Genomic DNA, 20,367 nt, shown 5'->3' with positions numbered 1-20,367 from the left:
GTAATTTTCAGTTTTCTATAAATTAGTATATTCTTAAAGAACAATGAAAATGTAAATATTTCCTTTTAACAAGGAAGTTCTGAAGTACGTAAGATCCAAACAGACAGAATAATTCATGTGTTGATATTGGCCCCAACAAAGCAAAAGTGAATTTAAAGAGACATAAAAAAATAAAATGTATTATCTCCATTGTACTCAATAGAGTAAACTTTTTTGAAATTCACTTCATAATTTAGTATCTTTAAAACATATACTAAATTCATGTTTTGGCAAATAAGTATTTCTAACTAGCATTTGTGGCTTTCTTCATGTCACTTTTTTACCTGTTGGGTAATTTAAAAATTAAAGGTAAAGGCATTAGAATAGTGTTACTTTAAGCTATGTTTTTAACAGTCTTAGATATTTGCATGTTGGAGTCAGGTGAGACCTGCCGGCGAATCATATCTGGATGAGTTTTCTTTAGCTTGTCACTTTTTCTTGTTTGCCATGAAAATATAATGACAGTGAAAAATAATACCCAACTGTGCTCACAAAAGTAATTAAATACTATATACCAACTGGCAAACTATTTGGAACAAAATTTTGGTAGTTTTATTTTTACAATTATTGGTTGTCTCCATAGAACATAGTTATTCTGACATAATTTTTATATTTCAGTGCTCTGAACTCAAGTTATTTATAGTATCATCTAAAATTAAAGAGTATACTTCTAATGTTCTCTAACTACTATTGTATTTTTACAAATAAAAGCCTAATATCAGTTTCAGTACTTTAAAGTAGAATTGACAGTCTACAGCCACAATGTAAATGTTTTCAAGTGCATTATGGATAAGTTTTTTAAAAGAAACTATTTCTAAATTTATAAATTTCCAGAGAGTTTAGGATTCAGCATTATAGCATTTCTAATTCAACTTTGTATACATTGGTATTTTGTAAAACTAAGAGGACAAAGAATTTCAAAGGATCTAGACCTTCTTGTTATCCTATAGAATGATAAATTTTCCGTAGTTATTGTCTTGAAATAAAATGACTGTACAGCAAAAAAATTTTTCTCTACAGTAATCATAGTTGCTTTTATTTTATCAAGTCCGTATACACTTACCAAAAAATACATGCTTCTTTTAAATTACATTTTTCTCTTTGTTTTTTAAATGAGGCTATCCTGATTCTACTTCAGACTATACCTATATAGAAATCTCCATTCAAAATAACTCCTGTATTATAGTGTGTAAATTACTTTCTTGATAATACTGATGGTCCTCAAAAGGAGTGGGAATTACTGAGCTTATGTGGTTGTTCTAATAGAACTTCTCGCTAATATAACCCCCATTTTATTTAGCACTATTTGTGAAACTTTGTTTTCAATCACAGCAGCAGTTTTGGGAGAAATTTGGCTTATCCACGTGAATTTTTGTTTTTAGGTTTTTTTTAATGTTTATTTTTGAGAGTGAGAGAGAACATGAGCTGGGTAGGGGCAGAAAGACAGGGGGACAGAAGATCTGAAGTAGACTCTGTGCTGACAGCAGAGACCCCAGTGTGAGACTCGAGCTCACAAACTGTGAGATCATGACCTGAACCGAAGTCAGTCGCTCAACTAACAGAACCACCCATGGGCCCCCTCCATGTGAATTATTAATACTTAACCTATCATATTAAAATGCAGTGGGGGCACCTGGCTGACTCAGTCGGTTGAGTGCCTGACTCTTGATTTCAGCTTAGGTCATGATCTTATGGTTCTTGAGATAGAGCCCCGTGCCAGGCTCTGTTCTGGCAGCTTGGAGCCTGGTTGGGATTCTCTCTCTCCCTCTCTATCTGCCTCTCCCCTGCTCATGCTCTCTCAGATGGGCTCTTTGTCTCTCAAAATAAATATGTAAACACTTAAAAAAAAATAAAATCCAATGTGATATGAAATACATAGTGTGCTGAGACTAGATTAGTATTTGTCAAATAACTGAAATGTGTAAAAGGTATTGTTATTGATAATGTAATATTTAACATTTAATTTAATGCTGTTATTTAAGTAAAATGTTTAGTTATTTAACATTTAATTTAGCATGTTAATTTAACATTAAATAATTTTTAAATGATAAATAAATATGATATTTAATCTTATACAGTCCTATTTTTAAAATTATGAGATCATTATCAACTTAACATCATTGTATACAAATTTTTGCCATGATTTGTATATAGCATTTTTTTTTAGATAGAAAGCATGAAGGTGGGGGAGAGGGAGAAAGGGGGAGAGAGAGAGAGAGAGAAAGAGAGAGAGGGCGAGAGAGAGAGAAAGAGAGAGAGAGAGAATCCCAAGAAGGCTCCATTCTCAGCACAGAGCCTGATGTGTGGCTCGATTCCATGACCCTGGGATCATGACCAAGCCGAAATCAAGAGTATGATACTCAACCAACTCAGCCACCCAGGCACCCCTGGATATAGCATATATTTTATGCTGTTTTAAGATAAATATTTCCCAATTTCTTTACTATGTTTTATTTAACATCACACAAATTATGTGGATTAACATCAAACAAATAAAATGTTTCACTTGGTAAATACATACCATATGTTTTTTCTCACTTTCTGTCCATTAGGACATTGAATCCTTTAGGTAAGATCATCTTTCTAAAGTGTTCCTGTAATTAAGTGTAAAATCATCATCATCAACCCTATCTTAATGAGGCAACAGGTTCCAGAGACAGTAAAAGTACATGCCCCTAACCTTCTCCCTGTGCACAATACTTTGACCAACTCCTCTCTGGCATCTCATTTTCTCCTTTACTCCTCAAGCAGAATAGGAGAAAATTGTATTTGGGTACCCTAATAGAGCCCAGGGAAAGAATTTTCATGTACTTCCCTGCTGTTTACATCCCTGGGGAATTCCAAACAAAATTAAAACAATTCTAAATATTCCAAGCTAACATGGGTAATATAGCTAACTTGGACAGCTTCTATCTAACATATGAGAATTTCAGGGTTAAAGTCTCTGCAATAAGAATCAGGGGACATTTTTTTTGTTGTTTTTTTTTTTTTTTAATTAAAAATTTCCTCTGTCTTTTTGCTGCAGTTAGAAGGAAAAGGGAATCTTGAGTAACCCTAATTACAGAGGACCTGCTAACAGTAGTCTACTTTTTATCAAGCAGTATTTATTTCGGTATACTTAATACTGAAGCATGAGTACAAGAGACTTTTTCACTTAATTTTGTTTTAAAAGATTCATGTCCTTTTAAGCTATAGATTACAAAACCTTATCCACCACCCTAAAGTGAAGTAATACACTGATGTACATTGGATTAGATTATTTCCTGTTTATCTCAAGATTTACTCTGGCCACTGTCTTGACCTACAATTATGAAAACAAAAAAAGTGATCCCTTTTTTAAAAAGAAAATTGTCTGGGCACCTGGGTGGCTCAGTCAGTTAAGTGTCTGACTGTTGATCTCAGCTCAGGGCTTGATCTCAAGGTCATGAGTTCAAGCCTTGCATTGGGCTCTGCACTAAGTATGAAGCCTACTTTAAATAAATAAATAAATAAATAAATAAATAAATAAATAAATAAATAAATAAATGTAAATTGTCAGTGGCACTGAGAGATAGATTAATACATGTATAAAGTAATCTGATAGTCTATGTGTGTTTTAAAAGAAGTCAAATTTAGTCATCTTTTATGTACATATATATATTTGTAGTTTAGTAAAAGCAATTATTTTATAGATATTGATATTTTAAAAATAATTTCACTTTAATTTTTAATGATATACAGGTGGCAGTTATCTTTGTGTCATAGGATTATACTTTATATTTATTTCATAATTAGTAATTTTTACCCATGTTTTTACTGTTACAGGTGATTATCACTTTTAGTGGTTATTACAGTAACTGAACTTAAAATAAAATTGGACCGACACAAAGTAGTTTGATTTGGGAAGAAAACTATATTGTGAAATGATCAAAATTTTTGATTTAAGAAATAAAAAATTTGTGAAAATACAGAGTAATTTCAGTGCCGACCTAGAACTGCATGGTAACTAAATTGTAAATGTTATATTTTATGATTTGTTATTGCTTATTGTGAAACATTCAAAACATAAGTTAAAATTTCATTGATCATATTGTCTTATAGGGGTCCAGGTGGTGGTAGACCTTGGCCAAACCCAACAAATGCCAATTCAGTGAGTATATATATATTTTAATTTTCTTTGCACTTTCTAGCATTGAACAACAAAAATCCTGTTGCTTTTGAAAGCCCTGCAATTGGTTATATTAACTTTTTTAAAAAAGTAATCATTCAAAAAATATATTTCGCATATATATTTGTAAAATATGTATAATTTTTGAAATGACGAAGTTTTTTACTTCACAGTCTAATGTAAACATGCATTCTATATGGATAAACAGACTTCAAAATTAAAATAGAAAATGTGATTTAGGTGTACCACAGTAGCCTATATTTATTATAGTATATATTTATCATAAAATGATTTGATCTTCTAAAATAATTATGGTAATCACTAAGTTGCCAGATAACCTCAATCTCTATCAGAGTTATTATGATTGTATTTATTATACTAGTTACACCTACGTTTGCTCTCTCACTATTCCTGGAGGCAAGTACGCATTTGCCCTGTCCCTATTGGCTGAATTGGTGTTCCTACACATCTATCTGTGTATATGACATGCTGTGAATTTTCCTTACATGTTTTGTGATAGTGGTTTAACTGCACAAATATTTTTCTCTCTTAATAATAACACATGAATATATGCATAATATGAAAATTAAGCTTTCAGTCTTAAAATTAATATGATTTAATTTAATGATCCTGGTAATGTTTTCCCTTCTTGACTTTGAACCCTTGAGTTTCTTCAGTATAGAGAGAGTTCTGCAGTGTACCTTTGTGTAGTGTGTGCACTGCACAAAGGTTCCTGACTCAAGGAAGTTGGTAGGGTATTAAAATACAGATTGTGCTCCACTTGTAAAGTCTATGAGTATCTGACCCAGCAAGGATGCCTTTTGCTAATATGCACAGAGGTACGCCCATTGACTAGCAATGACCTTAATGCTAAATAAACATGAAACGGATCCAATGTTTAAGGTTAATTTAAATTTCAAGAAAATGTGAAGTAAGGTATATGTGGTATAGAAAGAATTATCCTAAACTTATAGCTATTCTAAAGCTGAATCACTTTCTCCTCAAGTAAGCAATTATCGTATTTTTAGAGAAAAAAATAATTTATGTTATCTTCCTCTTAGTTTTAATAGCTAATTGAAATAGAATTTGGAGTGGAGAGAATGATAATCTTGCTTACATTTGGATCTTCAGTGTACTATTTAATCTTAACCAATCTTTCTTTTTTTTTAATTGAAATTTTTAAAAATATTTGAGAAAGTGAGTGTGAGCAGGGGAGGGACAGAGAGGGGGGGAGAGAGAGAGAGCGAGAGAGAAAGAGAGAGAGAATCCCAAGCAGGCTCCATGCTCAACACAGAGCGTGACGCGGGACTCAATCACATGACCGTGAGTGACATCATGACCCAGGCCAAAATCAAGAGTCGGTCTTCCAGTCTACTGAGCCACCCAGGCGCCGTTTAGCAAATCTTTCTAAAATACTTTTTATCCAGATTATGTTATAATGTGAATGTGAATTCTTTCCTCTTCCAAAATTCTTTTAGTTTGCTTATATCCTTTTGGAGAGTTTACATTTCTATTTGCTTCTTGCTACATGCCTTTCAAATTCATTCAAGATTTCACTTTAAAATGGCATCTGGCTAGCAGCTCAACATACAGTTCTTTCAACTCCCTATTAAAATACCCATAAAGGTACAGGAAAAAACAATTTTTTATAATACTGAAAACTGACTCTTCCTATTGCCAGAATCTGGAAAGACTTTCTATTCAGAATCTGCATTTCTGTCGAAACTGGATTAAAAAGCACGATTAATGGCACACCTTAACTATGTGAGCCTTCCCACCTAGAAGCAAGAAGACTCTTCTCTCCTTCCTCACTGTCAGCTCTATCAGTTATCCCTCTACTGCCCCTTGCAGACAGCCACGTGTAATTCACACCCGCCACAGCCTTCCTCCAGCATTACCTCCTTTTACACACTCATCTGGAGACTCTGTCCTCCAAAAACTACTTGGGAAGGTGAGCAGGATTTGATATTGAGGATGGTGCATTGTACCAAGCAGGTATATTATCCAAGTAAGAGTATTGGATAGAGGCAGAGATGAGGAGAGACTTCTGCATTCTGCTCATGTTTAGTTTTGATGCACTCCACCTCTTCAGAATTTCATGGAGTGAAGTACTGTGGATAGGAGAACATACTATATTGGGTCAGCAGGTCTGCATTACTTTAGACCCTGAGAAACACTAGGGTAGGAGGTATGCATATCAAACTGCCATCCTATAGTCAGTATGAAATGGGCATTTGACTAGCATACATGCGAGAAATAGAGTTGAAAATAATCCCTTGTGTTAATATATATCACGTGTGGATACATCTCCCCCTCACTGAAAGAAATGTGAATAGGGAGGGGCGCTTGGATGGCTCCGTCGGTTAAGTGTCCAATTTCAGCTCAGGTCACAATCTCATGGTTTATGAGTTTGAGCCCTGCGTCAGGCTCTGTGCTAAGAGCTCAGAACCTGGAGCCAGCTTCTGATTCTGTGTCTCACTCTCTCCCTGCCCCTCCCCCACTCATGCTCTGTCTCTCTGTCTCTCTCTTTCTCTCTCTCTCTCAAAAATAAGTAAGCATTTTAAAAAAAAAAAAGTGAATGGGGAAAAAAAGTAGGGAGGGCCCAAAGCTTTCTTTCCAGAAACGGAAAGGGGGTCATCATCCTGAATACAGAAAGGCAAAGTGTTCCTCTGAGAAATGATTTATTATGAGAACAAGAAAAAAAATCGTAAAAAACTGATGACTTTTCTGGGAAAAACATAAGGCTTAAATGAAACAAAGCAAAAACAGTTTAAGAGGGATTTTTTTCTCCCTAAATGCTATCGATTATATTCTAGTGACAACTTACCTATACTGTTTTGATTTCCAAGTTCCTTAGACTTCTTGTCCATGTGTGTAATTACAAATACTTTTTGTTTTTTATCAATACAATAGTCTCTGACTCTTGAGGGTTGCATATTAAAGTGGTTAGTTGTTTTGTTTTTTGCTGTTTTCAAATATGTCTTATATTTGTTTGATCTTATATACTTTTTTTTCATTTTAAATGTTTATATCAAAGTAACCTTAGATTTATAGAAAAGTTACAAGAATAATACAAAGAACTTCCATACAGGCTTCATCCAGATTCCCAAGTTATACCACTTTTGCTCTATGATTTCCTCTCTCTGCATGTACATATTTTTTTCTGAATCATTTGAGCTGTATTTGAGTTGCTGACATGATGACCCTTTATCCCCAAATATGTCAGTGCATGTTTACTAAAAACAAATACATTATCTTTCATAACTACAGTTAAGATCAAAATTAGAAAGTAAACATTAATGTAATGCTGTTCTCTAATTTGCAAACCTCACTCACATTTCCCCAATTGTCCCAAAAATGTGTTTCATAACAAAAGAAAATCCCAGTTCACTTGTTACATTTAACTGTCAGGACTTTTTGTCTTTAATCTAGGACAGTTCCTCAACTTATCTTTTTCTTAACCTTGCAGTTGTGTTTAATGCAAATCAGTTATATTGTAGAATATGCCATAATTTGGTTTTATCTCATGTTTCCTCATGATTAGATCCAGGTAATACATATTTGGTAGGAATACCACAGAAGGAATGTTGTGATTTTCTCAGTGCATCATTTCAGGAAGCATGTGATAAAGATTTGTCCCATTGCTTTTACTGTTAACTTTGTTCACTTAGTGAAGGGTGGTGCTTGTCAGGTTTCTCTACTATAAAATTACTCTTTTTCCTTTTGTAATTATTAATTTGTGGAGATACACTTTGAAACTACAGTAAATAAATATCCTCTTCTTCCTCATACTTTCATCTGCTACTTTCGGCATCCATTGGTGATTTTGCTATGTTGGTTGCCAAATGGCTGTTTTCTGTCTTTCCTTCTTCATTTATTAATTGACTCTACTACAGAGTTTTTCTTTCTTCATTCATTCATTTATTCATTCACTGTATATCAAATATGTCTGTGGACTCATTTTATTCAGTAGGTTTTTGATGCTAAAGTCACTCCAGATTTAGCCAATAGGAACCCCTTCAAGCTGGATCATGTGTCCTTTTGACATGTTTCCATTATTTGAGCATTTTGAAACTCCTCTTGTATTTTCCCAGTGTTGGCTCTGAAACAGCCATTTCTTTAAGGAGCAATGATTCCTTTAAATGGAGAGTGGTATGTAGAACCCATCAGAGTGATACAGATTCAAGAGCCTCCCCACAGAAATAACTAAGATACAGATGGATGTTCATACACATTCCCATACACATGTATATCTTTCTGTATCTATCTATATGTACTAAAACCATTAGTACACACTATTGCTTCAATTTCAGTACAACACAACAGGATATATTGTAGACTTTCTGCTTTTTTACTTCTTTGAAAGTAAGAAATATGCCTACCATTATGTACAGTATATTCATTTATTTGCTTAATCTTTATAAATCCACAGTTTTTTGTTATAAAAGTATTTTAATCAAAAATGTTTTTTGTACCCTTTTACATGACAGTACAAAAAAATTTTTTAAGGAAAATTCATGTTTTTAATTCAGAATAGAAGTATGATTTTCACTTTTAACTTCCTTTGACCTGAGCATTACAGTATTAGCCTCAGATTCTTATTTGGAAGTTTATTTACAAATCCACCAATGAATTTTCCTTTTTTATATTTTTCAAGACCTGTGCACTTGAGTTTAGTTATGTACCACATTCTAATCATTAAGTAGCAAGCACTTTTATTGAAAATATCTGAATTATCTTTGTCTGGAGAGACTTTTAATTATAAGGTACAGAAAAACAACCAAAGTAGGCTCATATTGAGAGCATATCACTGGATTATGTATCTAAAAAGTACAGATATAAATTTATTTTGGGGCACATTTGATTCCAAGGGTCCAGATCATGCCATCAGCACCTGGTCTCTATCACTTGCCTTTGTTTTCCTTGCCATGACAAGAAGGCTGTGTGGAGCTCCAGACTTATATCCTCAGAGCTCTCAGTTGAGTACAAAAAAGCACAACTCTTTATCAGGTAAATAGAGGTATTGGGAATAACCAGCCAAACTAGATTTGTGTAGCTTGGGTCATATGTTCATTCATGAATTATAACCTGAGGGTACAGTGCTCTTTCAGCTAGGTCAAGGTCACACATATCCACTCCCTGAGCCCCACCCAAACCACATGGAAAAATAAGAGGTATGGTTCACCAAAGAAAATTCAAGGAGTTGTCAGCAAAAGAGGATATAGGCAAAACAAATGTTCAGTATAGCATTGTAGTAATCAACTGTATTATTGTGACAGGAAAAAGAAAGAAGAAACCCCTTGAAGGGAAAAAAATGACAATCTATTATAGTGATTAAACCCAAGGGAAATACAAATATCTTACTCCAGAAGGCTCTGCTCTAAACAAATGTATGCTCTTTTTTTTTCTTTTCAAAGCACTAAAGGGGCTCTTGGGTGACACAGTTGGCTGAGTGTCCAACTCTTGATTTCAGCTTAGGTCATGATCCCAGGGTCATGGGATTAAGCCCCACATTGGGCTCTGTGCTGAGCATGGAGCCTTCAGTTTCTCTGTCTCCCTCTGGTCCTCTGCCCTGCTCATACGCTCTCTCTCTCTCTCTCTCTCTCTCTCTCTCTCTCTCTGTCTGAAATAAATTAGGGGCACCTGGGTGGCTCAGTCGGTTAAGTGTCTGACTCTTGATTTCAGCTCAGGTCATGATCTCATGGTTCTTGGGATTGAGACCTACCTCAAGCTCTGTGCTGACTGCATGGAGCCCACTCTGGATTCTCTCTCTCCCTTCCCTCTGCCCCTCTCCATTTGATGCATGTGCATTCTCTCTCTCTCTCTCTCTCTCTCTCTCTGTCTCGTCTCAAAATAAATAAATAAACTTTAAAATAAATTTCTTAAAAAGCACTAAAGAATAATAGAATATTTTCACCTTTACAGTGGCACAGATAATGTCTTAATGTTATCTTCTCTGGTTTCTAGTAAACCACTTCTTCTAAGGTAGTTTTAAACTTCACAGTTGAAGAAAGTTACTTAACAAAAATGTTGCTAATCATTAAAAACAAACAAACAAACAAAAACTCAGGGACACCTGGGTGGCTCAGTCCATTGAGCATCAAACTCTTGATTTCAGCACAAGTCATGATCCCATGGTTTGTGAGATTGAGCCAGCATCAGGCTCCACATGCAGTGTGGAGCCTGTGTGAGATTCTCTCTCTCCCTGTTCCCCTCCCCTGCTTGTGCTCTCTCTCTCTCTCTCCAAAATTAAAAACAAACAAACAACTCCAAATCTCTAGCTACTTTGCTCTTCCCCTGCTCCCACACCACTGTCATGGATATTAGGAGTCAGAATATCTGAATTATCAGTCACAGCTCTTGAATTATCAATCTCTTGAATTATCTGTATAAAGGATTCTTCTAATTCTGTGATTCTGATCTTTAGCTCTCTGATCTTATCTTCTACATCTGCATTTCATCTTTCAATTCATGTTAATGGATATTTTGTATCGAGTCTAGAGAGGGGAAGGAGGTGATTAATTAGATTGGAAGAATTTGGACACTAGAGGTAGAGAAAATTTTGTGGAAAACTAAAAGAGGAAATACCAAAAATGTTTGAGGAAAAATTATTAGACCGTTAGCTGATAGGGAGAAAGATTTTTTGGGAAGGCATAGAAGGTGACAAAACTGAAAGGCAAAAAAGGGAGCCCTGGTGTGTACAGGGCTTTGGAATGGAGAAATCTGAAATTTATCACCTATATGGGAGGGAGCTATGTTTTAGGAAGATAGTTTATAAAATGGATGAAAAATAGGGAAATGAAGTTAGGAGATAATAGTAATGGGCTTTATAAAATGTTATCAGACCCTGAGGTAGAGTGGTGATCAAAGGAATAATGAGGATGCATTTCACACATAGAATAAAAAACACCTGATGACCTTGAATTTGGGAATAAAGAGAAAAAGCTGAAGGTGATTTCAAGTCTTTGAATTCAGGTATCAGGGAGAATGGGAAAACACACTCTGCTAGAAATACAAGAGAAGGAAGTTTAGAGGGTAGATGGTGAGCTTTGTTTTTGGAATATTAAATCTATCACTAAATATAATAGAATCCTAGATCAACTGTTATGTCCAGCACAGAATGGAAATGTATTCAATTGAAGCTTTATCTCTAGTTCTAATCTCTAGTAAATTCTTGATCTGTATTTCTAAAAATCTGTTGATCGGTCTACTTCACTGTGCACTAGTGCTTTAAAATTCAACATGTCAGATATTTCCCCAAACTTGCCCCCCTTCCTGAATTCCCTACACATGAATTAGTGGCACCATCATTCACCCACTCACCAAGTTGGAAACCTAGGTATTACCTTAACTTTTGCCTTCCCTTGTCCACCACACCTAGTTCGTCACTATGCTCTGCCAAGTACATTTGTGAAGTCTTTCAAACTTTCTTACTCCTACTTATCTTAATCAGTGCTTCCTAGAACACTCTATCATCTCTTTCCTAGACCTTTTGCAATAGACTCTTAACTTGTATTTGTATTCTGTGATACCTCTAGGGTTATCTTACTAAAATATAAATTGGAATATGTCTCTCTAAAACCTGTGACTTCCTGTTTCCTACAGTATAAATTCAACAGTCTGACCATATATGCTTATCATTTATTTCAGTTTCCTATAAGTACCACATTATAGCAGCTGGGTAAAATTATATGCCATTTCCCTAATAATCTATGTACTTTTATATTTTGTGTTTACTTCTTTCTTTCTTTCTTTCTTTCTTTCTTTCTTTCTTTCTTTCCTTCTTTCGATCCTTCTCTTTGTCTTTCTGGTGATAATCTATTCTCTATAAGTCAGCTATCCAGCTCAAATATGTCTTCTGTACCCACATAGTTCTTCTACCTATATTGTTGTATTTTATGTCACTCACACTAGACTGTCAGATGCTACTAGTAACTTTCAAGAGTGTGTGTTCAGTAAAGTGCTACCAGGAGTAGCAGTCCAAATTATCTTTTTCTTTTAATGAGGGCATCAAAAAATATGAAGTAGAAATAGTGACTATAAGCCAAAATTAAAGACTTTGTCAGGACAAACATGGAAAAAAATTGAACTACATGAAGTAACAATTTTTAAAAGTATTTTTAAATGTTTAAAAACTGTGTTTAACTGTGTTTGAAGGAACCATGAAGGAGAAATTTAAAACTATAAAAGGAGCAAGGTGTTAGGAGGATGAGATGGGGCTAGCTTTGGAAGCAAATAGAAAGATTATCTTTTTTTCTACGTGGACGAATGGATGAAAATTTTAATCTATAAGTTTGGAGTGTTGAGTTGAAGATGAAGGTATAGTAAGAATTTGATAGCTTTAACATATGACACAAGGGCAGACTATCAACTCACCATGTTATAATCACCATGACAGCCAGCTCATGAAGGTCACTTGTTAAGTATTCAGGAATTTTTTGAGTTAATTGTTAAATCATTGGTAGCTTACAAATAATCCAGGGAAGAAATGGGCAAAAGACATGAATAGACACTTCTCCAAAGAAGACATCCAGATGGCAAGCAGACACATGAAAAAATGCTCAACATCACTCATTATCAGGGAAATACAAATCAAAACCACAATGAGATAACCATCTCACACCTATCAGAATGGCTATCATTAACAACTCAAGCAACGAGAGATGTTGGCGAGGATGCAGAGAGAGAGGATCTCTTTTGCACTGCTGGTGGGAATGCAAACCAGTGCAGCTACTCTGGAAAACAGTATGGAGGTTCCTCAAAAAATTAAAAATAGAACTACTCTATGACCCAGCAATTGCACTACTAGGTATTTATCCAAGGGATACAGGTATGCTGTTTTGAAGGGGCACATGCACCCCAATGTTTATAGCAATGCTATTGACAATAGCCAAAGTATGGAAAGAGCCCAAATGTCCATCGACGGGTGAATGGATAAAGAAGAAGTGGTATATATATTCAGTGAAATCTTGCCATTTGCAACTACGTGGATGGAACTTATTCTAAGTTACACTAAGCAAAATTAGAGAAAGACAAATATATGACTTCACTTACATGAGGAATTTAAGATACAAAACAGATGAACATAAGAGAAGGGCAGCAAATATAATGTAAAAACAGGGAGGGGGATAAAACATAAGAGCCTCTTAAATATAGAGAACAAACAGAGGGTTACTGGAGGGGTTGTGGGAAGGGGGATGGTCTAAATGGGTAAGGGGCATTAAGGAATCTACTCCTGAAATCATTGTTGCACCATGTGCTAACTAACTTGGATATAAATTAAACAATAAATAAATTTTTAAAATTAATAAATAAAAATTAAAAAAAGAATCATTGGTAGCTTGAAATATTTCATGTGGGAATATTCATACCACATAAATTGATAAATGCTACAGATTGGGACCTTTTTCTCCCCTGAATTTATTCGGTTTATTGGCACACCACAGAATGCTTCTGGGCTTCCATGAAGGCTGAGCCAAAATGCTTCCAGTTATTAGTGAAGACTAAGTAGAAATTGGAGAACATGATTATATTTTGGACCTTGTCCCTTATTTTGTGTTTCTCTCTGGTAAATCTCTACTGTGAAATAGAAAAGGTGGCTAGGGGATGATCAAAGAGATGGAAACTAAGTAGGCTTTGAGATAATGAATTTAAAATATTGGAAAGAGAAACAAAATGCCAACAGTGGCATGGGGGAGTGGCAGAGACAATTTAGCAGGAAACTAATAAGGAAATAATGGACTTACAGGAAATAAATACAGAAATAATAGGGAAAACATGGAGGAATTGTAATGGAAGAAGATTCTTGTTGGAATATAGAATAATATATTTGTGAGTGTCATGAGGAATAAGAGAGATGTCAGGCAAAGGAGTTGTTTAGATCTCTGTGTAAAGAGTTCTGGGATGTGGTCATACTCACAAATGGAGGAGAAGGAAGTATATTGTGAAATGAAGGAAGGCAATAAAGTATAAATTCCAAAGATTTAAAGGGTGGTTAGCTCATATGTTAAAGTTGGTAAAGAATGATGGTAGACGATAGAGAGAGGCAGAAGAACATGAGCATGATGCTAAAGTTATAAGGAGATGAAAATTGGAGCCAACAGATAAGGTAGTGATTTGGAGAGAGTAAATGCACATGTTTAAAATAATAAGAATCAGAAGATGTTTGGTGGATCATGCACTAACAGCGGCCCAAAGAGCAAAGTTGATTTCTAGCACCGAGTTTAGTGTGTACTGGCCATCAGATCTCACTGCTCATAGTGGAAGTAATCCCCATCATTAGTGATACTGGGCAGCCTGGTAAGGACCCTCTGCAGGGATGAATTAGCCATAGGCAGACCAAGCAGGGGCCGCAGAGGCATGTGGTCTGTGCTTAAGGCAAAGCGTGGACACCAAACAACAAGGAGACAATTTTCAAATAACTTAGAGGAAAATCATAACTTTGTTATACTTTCTTCTTACTGTATAGTTTCATATTATTTTTATGTTTAATTATATGGAAGGCGTTGGGCTAGAAGGAGGGTTTAGGGTAAAGGAACTATCATCTTTTCACTACTGTAATGGTCCTAATCTGGCTGTGTACCTACAAGAAGATAGTAGTTTATGGCTTTTTCTAGAACAAGACAAAAATATCTCCTCTGGATGTGCAGATTCTTCATGCAAGTGAGCTAATGAGCTTCTTTGAAAAAAAATAAAATATTCGGATTTAGCTTTCTTTATTAATATCAACACTCAAGTGTTTAGTTTTTAAATATCTGTTTTCTACTTCTCATTTTTAAAATTATAATAGCAATGTTGTATTAATACTATGTAATCTCTAGAAAAGAGTTTGGTTAAGAGCTTGATTTGAAGGGAAGGAGAGAATTTGTTATCCATATCTGATCCCCACAAGTTAGTAGTCTTTGGAGACTTACATTAACGAAAACCTTTTGCATTTGTTATATTAGTTTCTAGTAGCTAATTAGAAAGGAAAGGGGGAAACATGAGGTCTATAGATCAAGTACTGACCTGTACCACATGAATGTAGTAGCCTGAAACCCATCTTAAAAATAATAATAATGCATCTCAGAATGCACATAAATTGGAAGTTGTATCTGTAAAAGCTATTAATTTGAAAAACTCTGGTTTCTGGTTTTTCACTGCACAAATACATATCTTTCTAATTACAGAATAAGTGTCATTAGTATCAAGCAGTGAGTATAACTGCTCTAAAACCAGTATAACTTAAAGCTAGAAATCTGTCTAAATTTCTCTTGACCTAAATCCACTCTTTTTTATAAATTCAAGATAATGTTGCATTTATTCATTTTCCAGCACTCAGACAGATATAAACGGCTTTATTCTTTATCATCCTTTGTGATACATTTTAAAACTTGATAAAAGTCAGAATATAGATTCATTGTAGGTAAGTTTCCGTATTGTCACATGAATCAAAATATATATTTCTTTGTCCTATTCGTGTTCCAGATACCATACTCCTCAGCATCTCCTGGGAATTATGTAGTAAGTACATTTGGGATTGTTTGCTCATAAGAATTGATGTTATGTTTTATTTGGGCAATGAAATAGTTGTCCAGATGTTAAGAAGAGCCCCTGTGTATTGGCCAAGAAGTGAACATCTGATATGTATTGAGTTTTTCGTCTGCCAACCTCAGTACATATGTTGATGTTCATTAGTGAGACAGTTATCAATCTGGCCAAAATTGCCCTGAGTACTGTGTTTTACTTTAGCATATGTTTCTGTAAACCAATACAATACACTCTGTCCAATCATGTAGAAAGCCATACCCAGTTACACAATGCCAAGCTTGAATTTGCAGTTCTCCAGGAGAATGAGGTACACCCCCTCCCTCATACCACTCACCACACACAAAGTTTAGGAAGACATTAAACTGTTTCCCGATCACAAAGGGAATCATATCGCAGAATAATGACTAGTCATTTGGGGGCTGGGGGCTTTTTTATACTTTGATATTGAAAGCACTTATTTTTCTTCTTATCGTTATTTAGTACATGTTAAAATTATCCAATAATTCATTTACACCTAAAGTCAAATTAGTAGGTTTTACATGAGCTCTTGAACTTACAAATGACCTTTTAACCCTCATAACATTATAATCCTTGCTACATCTCAAGGCCACCATGGAAGATAAATTGTTATAATATTTAGGAGTAAACGCCTAACAGAAGAGCAAAGATAAAATGGTAAAAAGGAAAATCTTTCCTAAAGAAATTTTCAGAGGTGGTGGCTAACTGGGGTAGGCAAAAAGGAGTGCTTAAGAAGATCAATGAGCATTTTACTCTCCGTAGAAATAGTGTTTTATGAACATAGTAAAAAGCACATGCTGTTTTGGACCTGTGAACTTAGTGCTCAATGTTCTCTTAAGCTATACAAACTAAGAGGCCTAACATTTTTCACATTCTCTATGAAACAAAAATGAAAGTAAATGTGGGTAAAACCTATTTTTTTCTCAAATCACTTAAGAATAAGCCTAATACATAGTTTTATGAAATTATAGAATTTTATCTGAAAGAAAATTTAAGTTGCTTATTAAATAGCAAATATATATATATATATATATATATATATATATATATATATATAAAATCTGAAATAATTAGTGGGCTATGTCTACACCTTCAGAATGAAATACAAATTTATCCACTTAGTAATTTATACAGATTACTTTAGAGCTAAAAAATTCTAAAACCCTTTACCTGAATTGGTTGTCTGAAATAACTGAGTTAACCTTAGAATCACCTAATTTCCATTTCCAGTTGATTAGTAACCCACAGCATTAGTCAATGTTGCCCCTCATTTCTAATTGGTATGATAGCAGAAGGTTCCATGCTCTAGAAGTGTTACAGTTGATACCAATAGAAAAAGAAATAGCATCAATGTATTTTTTAAGCATATGAATATCTTTGAGTTTTTAGTTTCCTATAAAAAATGATGATACAAAATATAAGAAAATTATAGTCACAGATACACATGAATGATTCTGTTTTATGGATTTGTAAAGGCCCCAATAAATGGTTTCTCCTTAACCTCATTATACCTGATATGATTAAGTCCTGAATAATACATCAGTGTTACAGGCTCATTGTTTTTGGAAACTTATTAAAACAATCTTAACATATTTAAGCTAAATCATATCTTGCATAATAGTGAAATGATTGTGCATTCAAAGAAAATAAATTATGGAGAAAATTCCTCTGTTATTTTCAAATTGGACTATTATAGATAAGCCTAACTTTTCTTCTGTTTTTCCTTACATTGTTTATGAAATGCCTTATTTTTACTGAAATTTTGTATAATTATTTAGGGTCCTCCAGGAGGTGGAGGGCCACCAGGAACACCCATCATGCCTAGTCCAGCAGGTATTGTAATCACACCAACCACACGGGCATTTGATTATTAGAATAAAACCACAAAATATAGAAATTGTTATGACAGAGAGTCAGTAGTATTCATTATCTCCTTGATGGTAACAGGAAGTAGACTAGAGGTAGCAAGTAGGAAGAAGTAGTGTTCTTAAAAATAACTGTTGTCCAGTTACTTTAAGTCTGTAGAAAATTCCTGTCGTGTGAGTAATAGATATAATCAGATTGCAAATGGTGTTGATCTATATGAATTGCCCAATAATTTATCTGACACAAAGATTCCTTGAGACTCTGAAAAAGAATCCAAATCTCACAACTTAGAAAAATTCTGCATAACACATGAAATACATGGATGGATCCGTGTAAAGCCAATGGATTAGCTTTAATCAGACCCACCATATCTATTATCTCACTAAGATATCAATAGATATCAATATGCTTACATGTCCATATGTACTTATTAGCTAATAAATTCACTGTGTACTGGAGGAAGATTTTTTTCTTTTAATATTTTTAAACTAAAATGCCTCAGTATTTCTGTGATCATTGAATATAATGATTTTAAATAGCTTTATCCTTCTTTTCAAGACTTTAATATAGACTATTAAATGTGTTGCTTCTTGAGGACTGTAATGGTGGAAGTTTACATTGGTACACCCCTCCTAGAAACTGCTCTGGCAACATGTATCAAGAGCCATGAAAAAGTTCATATTCACTTTTTTCTATCATCCTGCTATGAGAATAATTAGAGATACAACCCGAGATTTATGTAGAGGGTGCTCATTTTTTTATAGTTAATAGTGAAATAGTAGGCACAAACCTAATACAATTTTAGCAAAAGTAATAAATTAATTTTTAGGAATATAATGTAGCCATTAAAATTATTATCAAAGAATTGTTAATGACATGGAGAATAAATGTTCATGATTCAATATAATATGATTACAATTTTATTGTAAAATATATTTAATACAAAAATGTAGAAAGACAAAGAAATAGGCTCTAAGGCTTTATCAGTGTTAACCTCTGGGTAATGAAAGAGATGGGAGATTTTTATAATAAAAAAATACTGAATTATGTTACAATATTAAATTCATATGTTCTTAGCTGGTTTGTTGAAATCTAAGATGTGTGGAAGCTTGAACTTAACTATCATTGATCATATCAATAAATAATAATTTTTAATTTTTGAATCTTCTTAATTTTGAAAAAGCATCAATCTGATAACACAAAATTTTGCTTTGCTTCACTACTGATTTGGAATATAGCATAAATATTTCATGGATCTCTGTCCTCAGAGCATCTTCATTGAAGTAAAACAATTCATTCAAGATAGAATTAGGCGAATTGAACATCTTGCGCACATTTGCATTCTTATATGTGAAGTTAATGTTTAATTTATGAAGGTAGCATGTGATTAATAAACACTTCACCACAATATAAATGAAATTTTTTGGAGAAACCACTAAACTTTTCAGGTGATAAGTAATCTGATTACTCTCCATCCTTCCAAGCCAACAAATTGCCACCAGTATGTCTTCCTAGCCTTGTGCGTACTCCTGTGGGCTCATCTTTTGTATAGTCATTCCTAATTTGAAGCCAATGCTCTCCCCGCCAAAAACAGGTTCCATAAGGTCTACTTTATTGTAAAGTTTTTCTGTATATAAAAAGAAGTCTAGAAAATACCAACCTTACTTCTCTTGGTGTTTCTATAGATGAAAGTATGTTTTTGATTGGTATTAAAAACAACAAATTTATTTTTCTTTCTATATATTTAAAATATACAGCCTATTTTCCTTCCAAGTTAATTATTAAAATTAGTTAAATAAAATTAGGCTAATAAAGATGAAAAACCATTTGAAGATCTCCTGTGTTTAGTCATTAGTAATGACTGATTTTCTGAAAGATACATTTTTATGGGATAGAGTGTATTCCATTAGTTAAATCTCAGCAGATATTTATTGTCTGTGGCACATAGTATAAGACATGATCTCTTTCCTTCTCTCAATGAACTCACTATAACAAAGACAAGAACAAGACAAAATGTTAACTAGAATGCAAAGCAGAATTCAATGATGAGGGGGCATGCATGAATTCAGAAGTTTCAGAAAACAAAATCTCATGAAAGAGGTAACATTTGCAGTGGGCCTGGGGTAGTGAGCAGAATTTCAGTAGATGGACACTGGGGAGAAGATACTTGGAGGAATTAAGAACAAAAATATGGAGATATAAACGGTTGATCATACACAGGAAAGAACAAGCAGCCTGAGTTGACAGGAATATAATGTACATAAGGATGTAAAATAAATAATTAAGGCCACAAAAGTAGATCGGGACCTTACTTAGTATAAACAAATAGAGATCCATCTGAAGTGGGCATTTCTGCTTTTTCAGCAGTAGGATATATTAATGTAGATTTGAAACACTTTTTTTTTCAGAATAGAGAGTCCTGATACATTATATTTAAGAAAATTGTATAATTGTGGGAAAATAGAAAAACATATTTCCTAAATGTAAAATATATGGCCTTTTACTATAGATAATACATTATAAAAACATATGTACTCAGAGACTTTATTAGAATTAGCTAATAGACATGAAATGTAAATTTTTTAATATTATAAAATGGTACTTATTTTATATGGATATACACTACAGTTATTTTTACTATAATGAATCAAGAATAAAATGAATAAAAAAATTTCATCAAAAGCTGTACTGGAAGAAGCTGACTTTTACTTCAAGCAAGAGAATTTTTCATTCTAATTGTATACTCTCTTTATGTTGGAATTAAGCCA

General features: G+C 33.9%; 1 protein-coding gene across 3 annotated transcripts in view; it reads left to right on the top strand.

Moving 5' to 3' along the window:
- SSBP2 (single stranded DNA binding protein 2) overlaps positions 1-20,367 on the top strand; it is a 312,057-nt gene that overhangs the window by 264,192 nt on the left and 27,498 nt on the right. For all 3 annotated transcript variants that reach the window (XM_047088611.1, XM_047088601.1, XM_047088621.1), the window contains exons 10-12: positions 4,120-4,168; positions 15,653-15,688; positions 17,512-17,566. In XM_047088611.1, the coding sequence (XP_046944567.1) occupies positions 4,120-4,168; positions 15,653-15,688; positions 17,512-17,566 (140 nt within the window). The remainder of the gene's footprint in view (positions 1-4,119; positions 4,169-15,652; positions 15,689-17,511; positions 17,567-20,367) is intronic.

This window comes from Lynx rufus, unplaced genomic scaffold, assembly GCF_022079265.1.
Source record: "Lynx rufus isolate CCGP_SWC_20201006 ecotype Redwood Valley unplaced genomic scaffold, mLynRuf1.p SCAF_1, whole genome shotgun sequence".
Taxonomy (NCBI): Eukaryota; Metazoa; Chordata; class Mammalia; order Carnivora; family Felidae; genus Lynx; species Lynx rufus.
The sequence above is the reverse complement of the archived record's forward strand: the minus strand, read 5'-3'. Positions and strand labels throughout refer to the sequence as shown.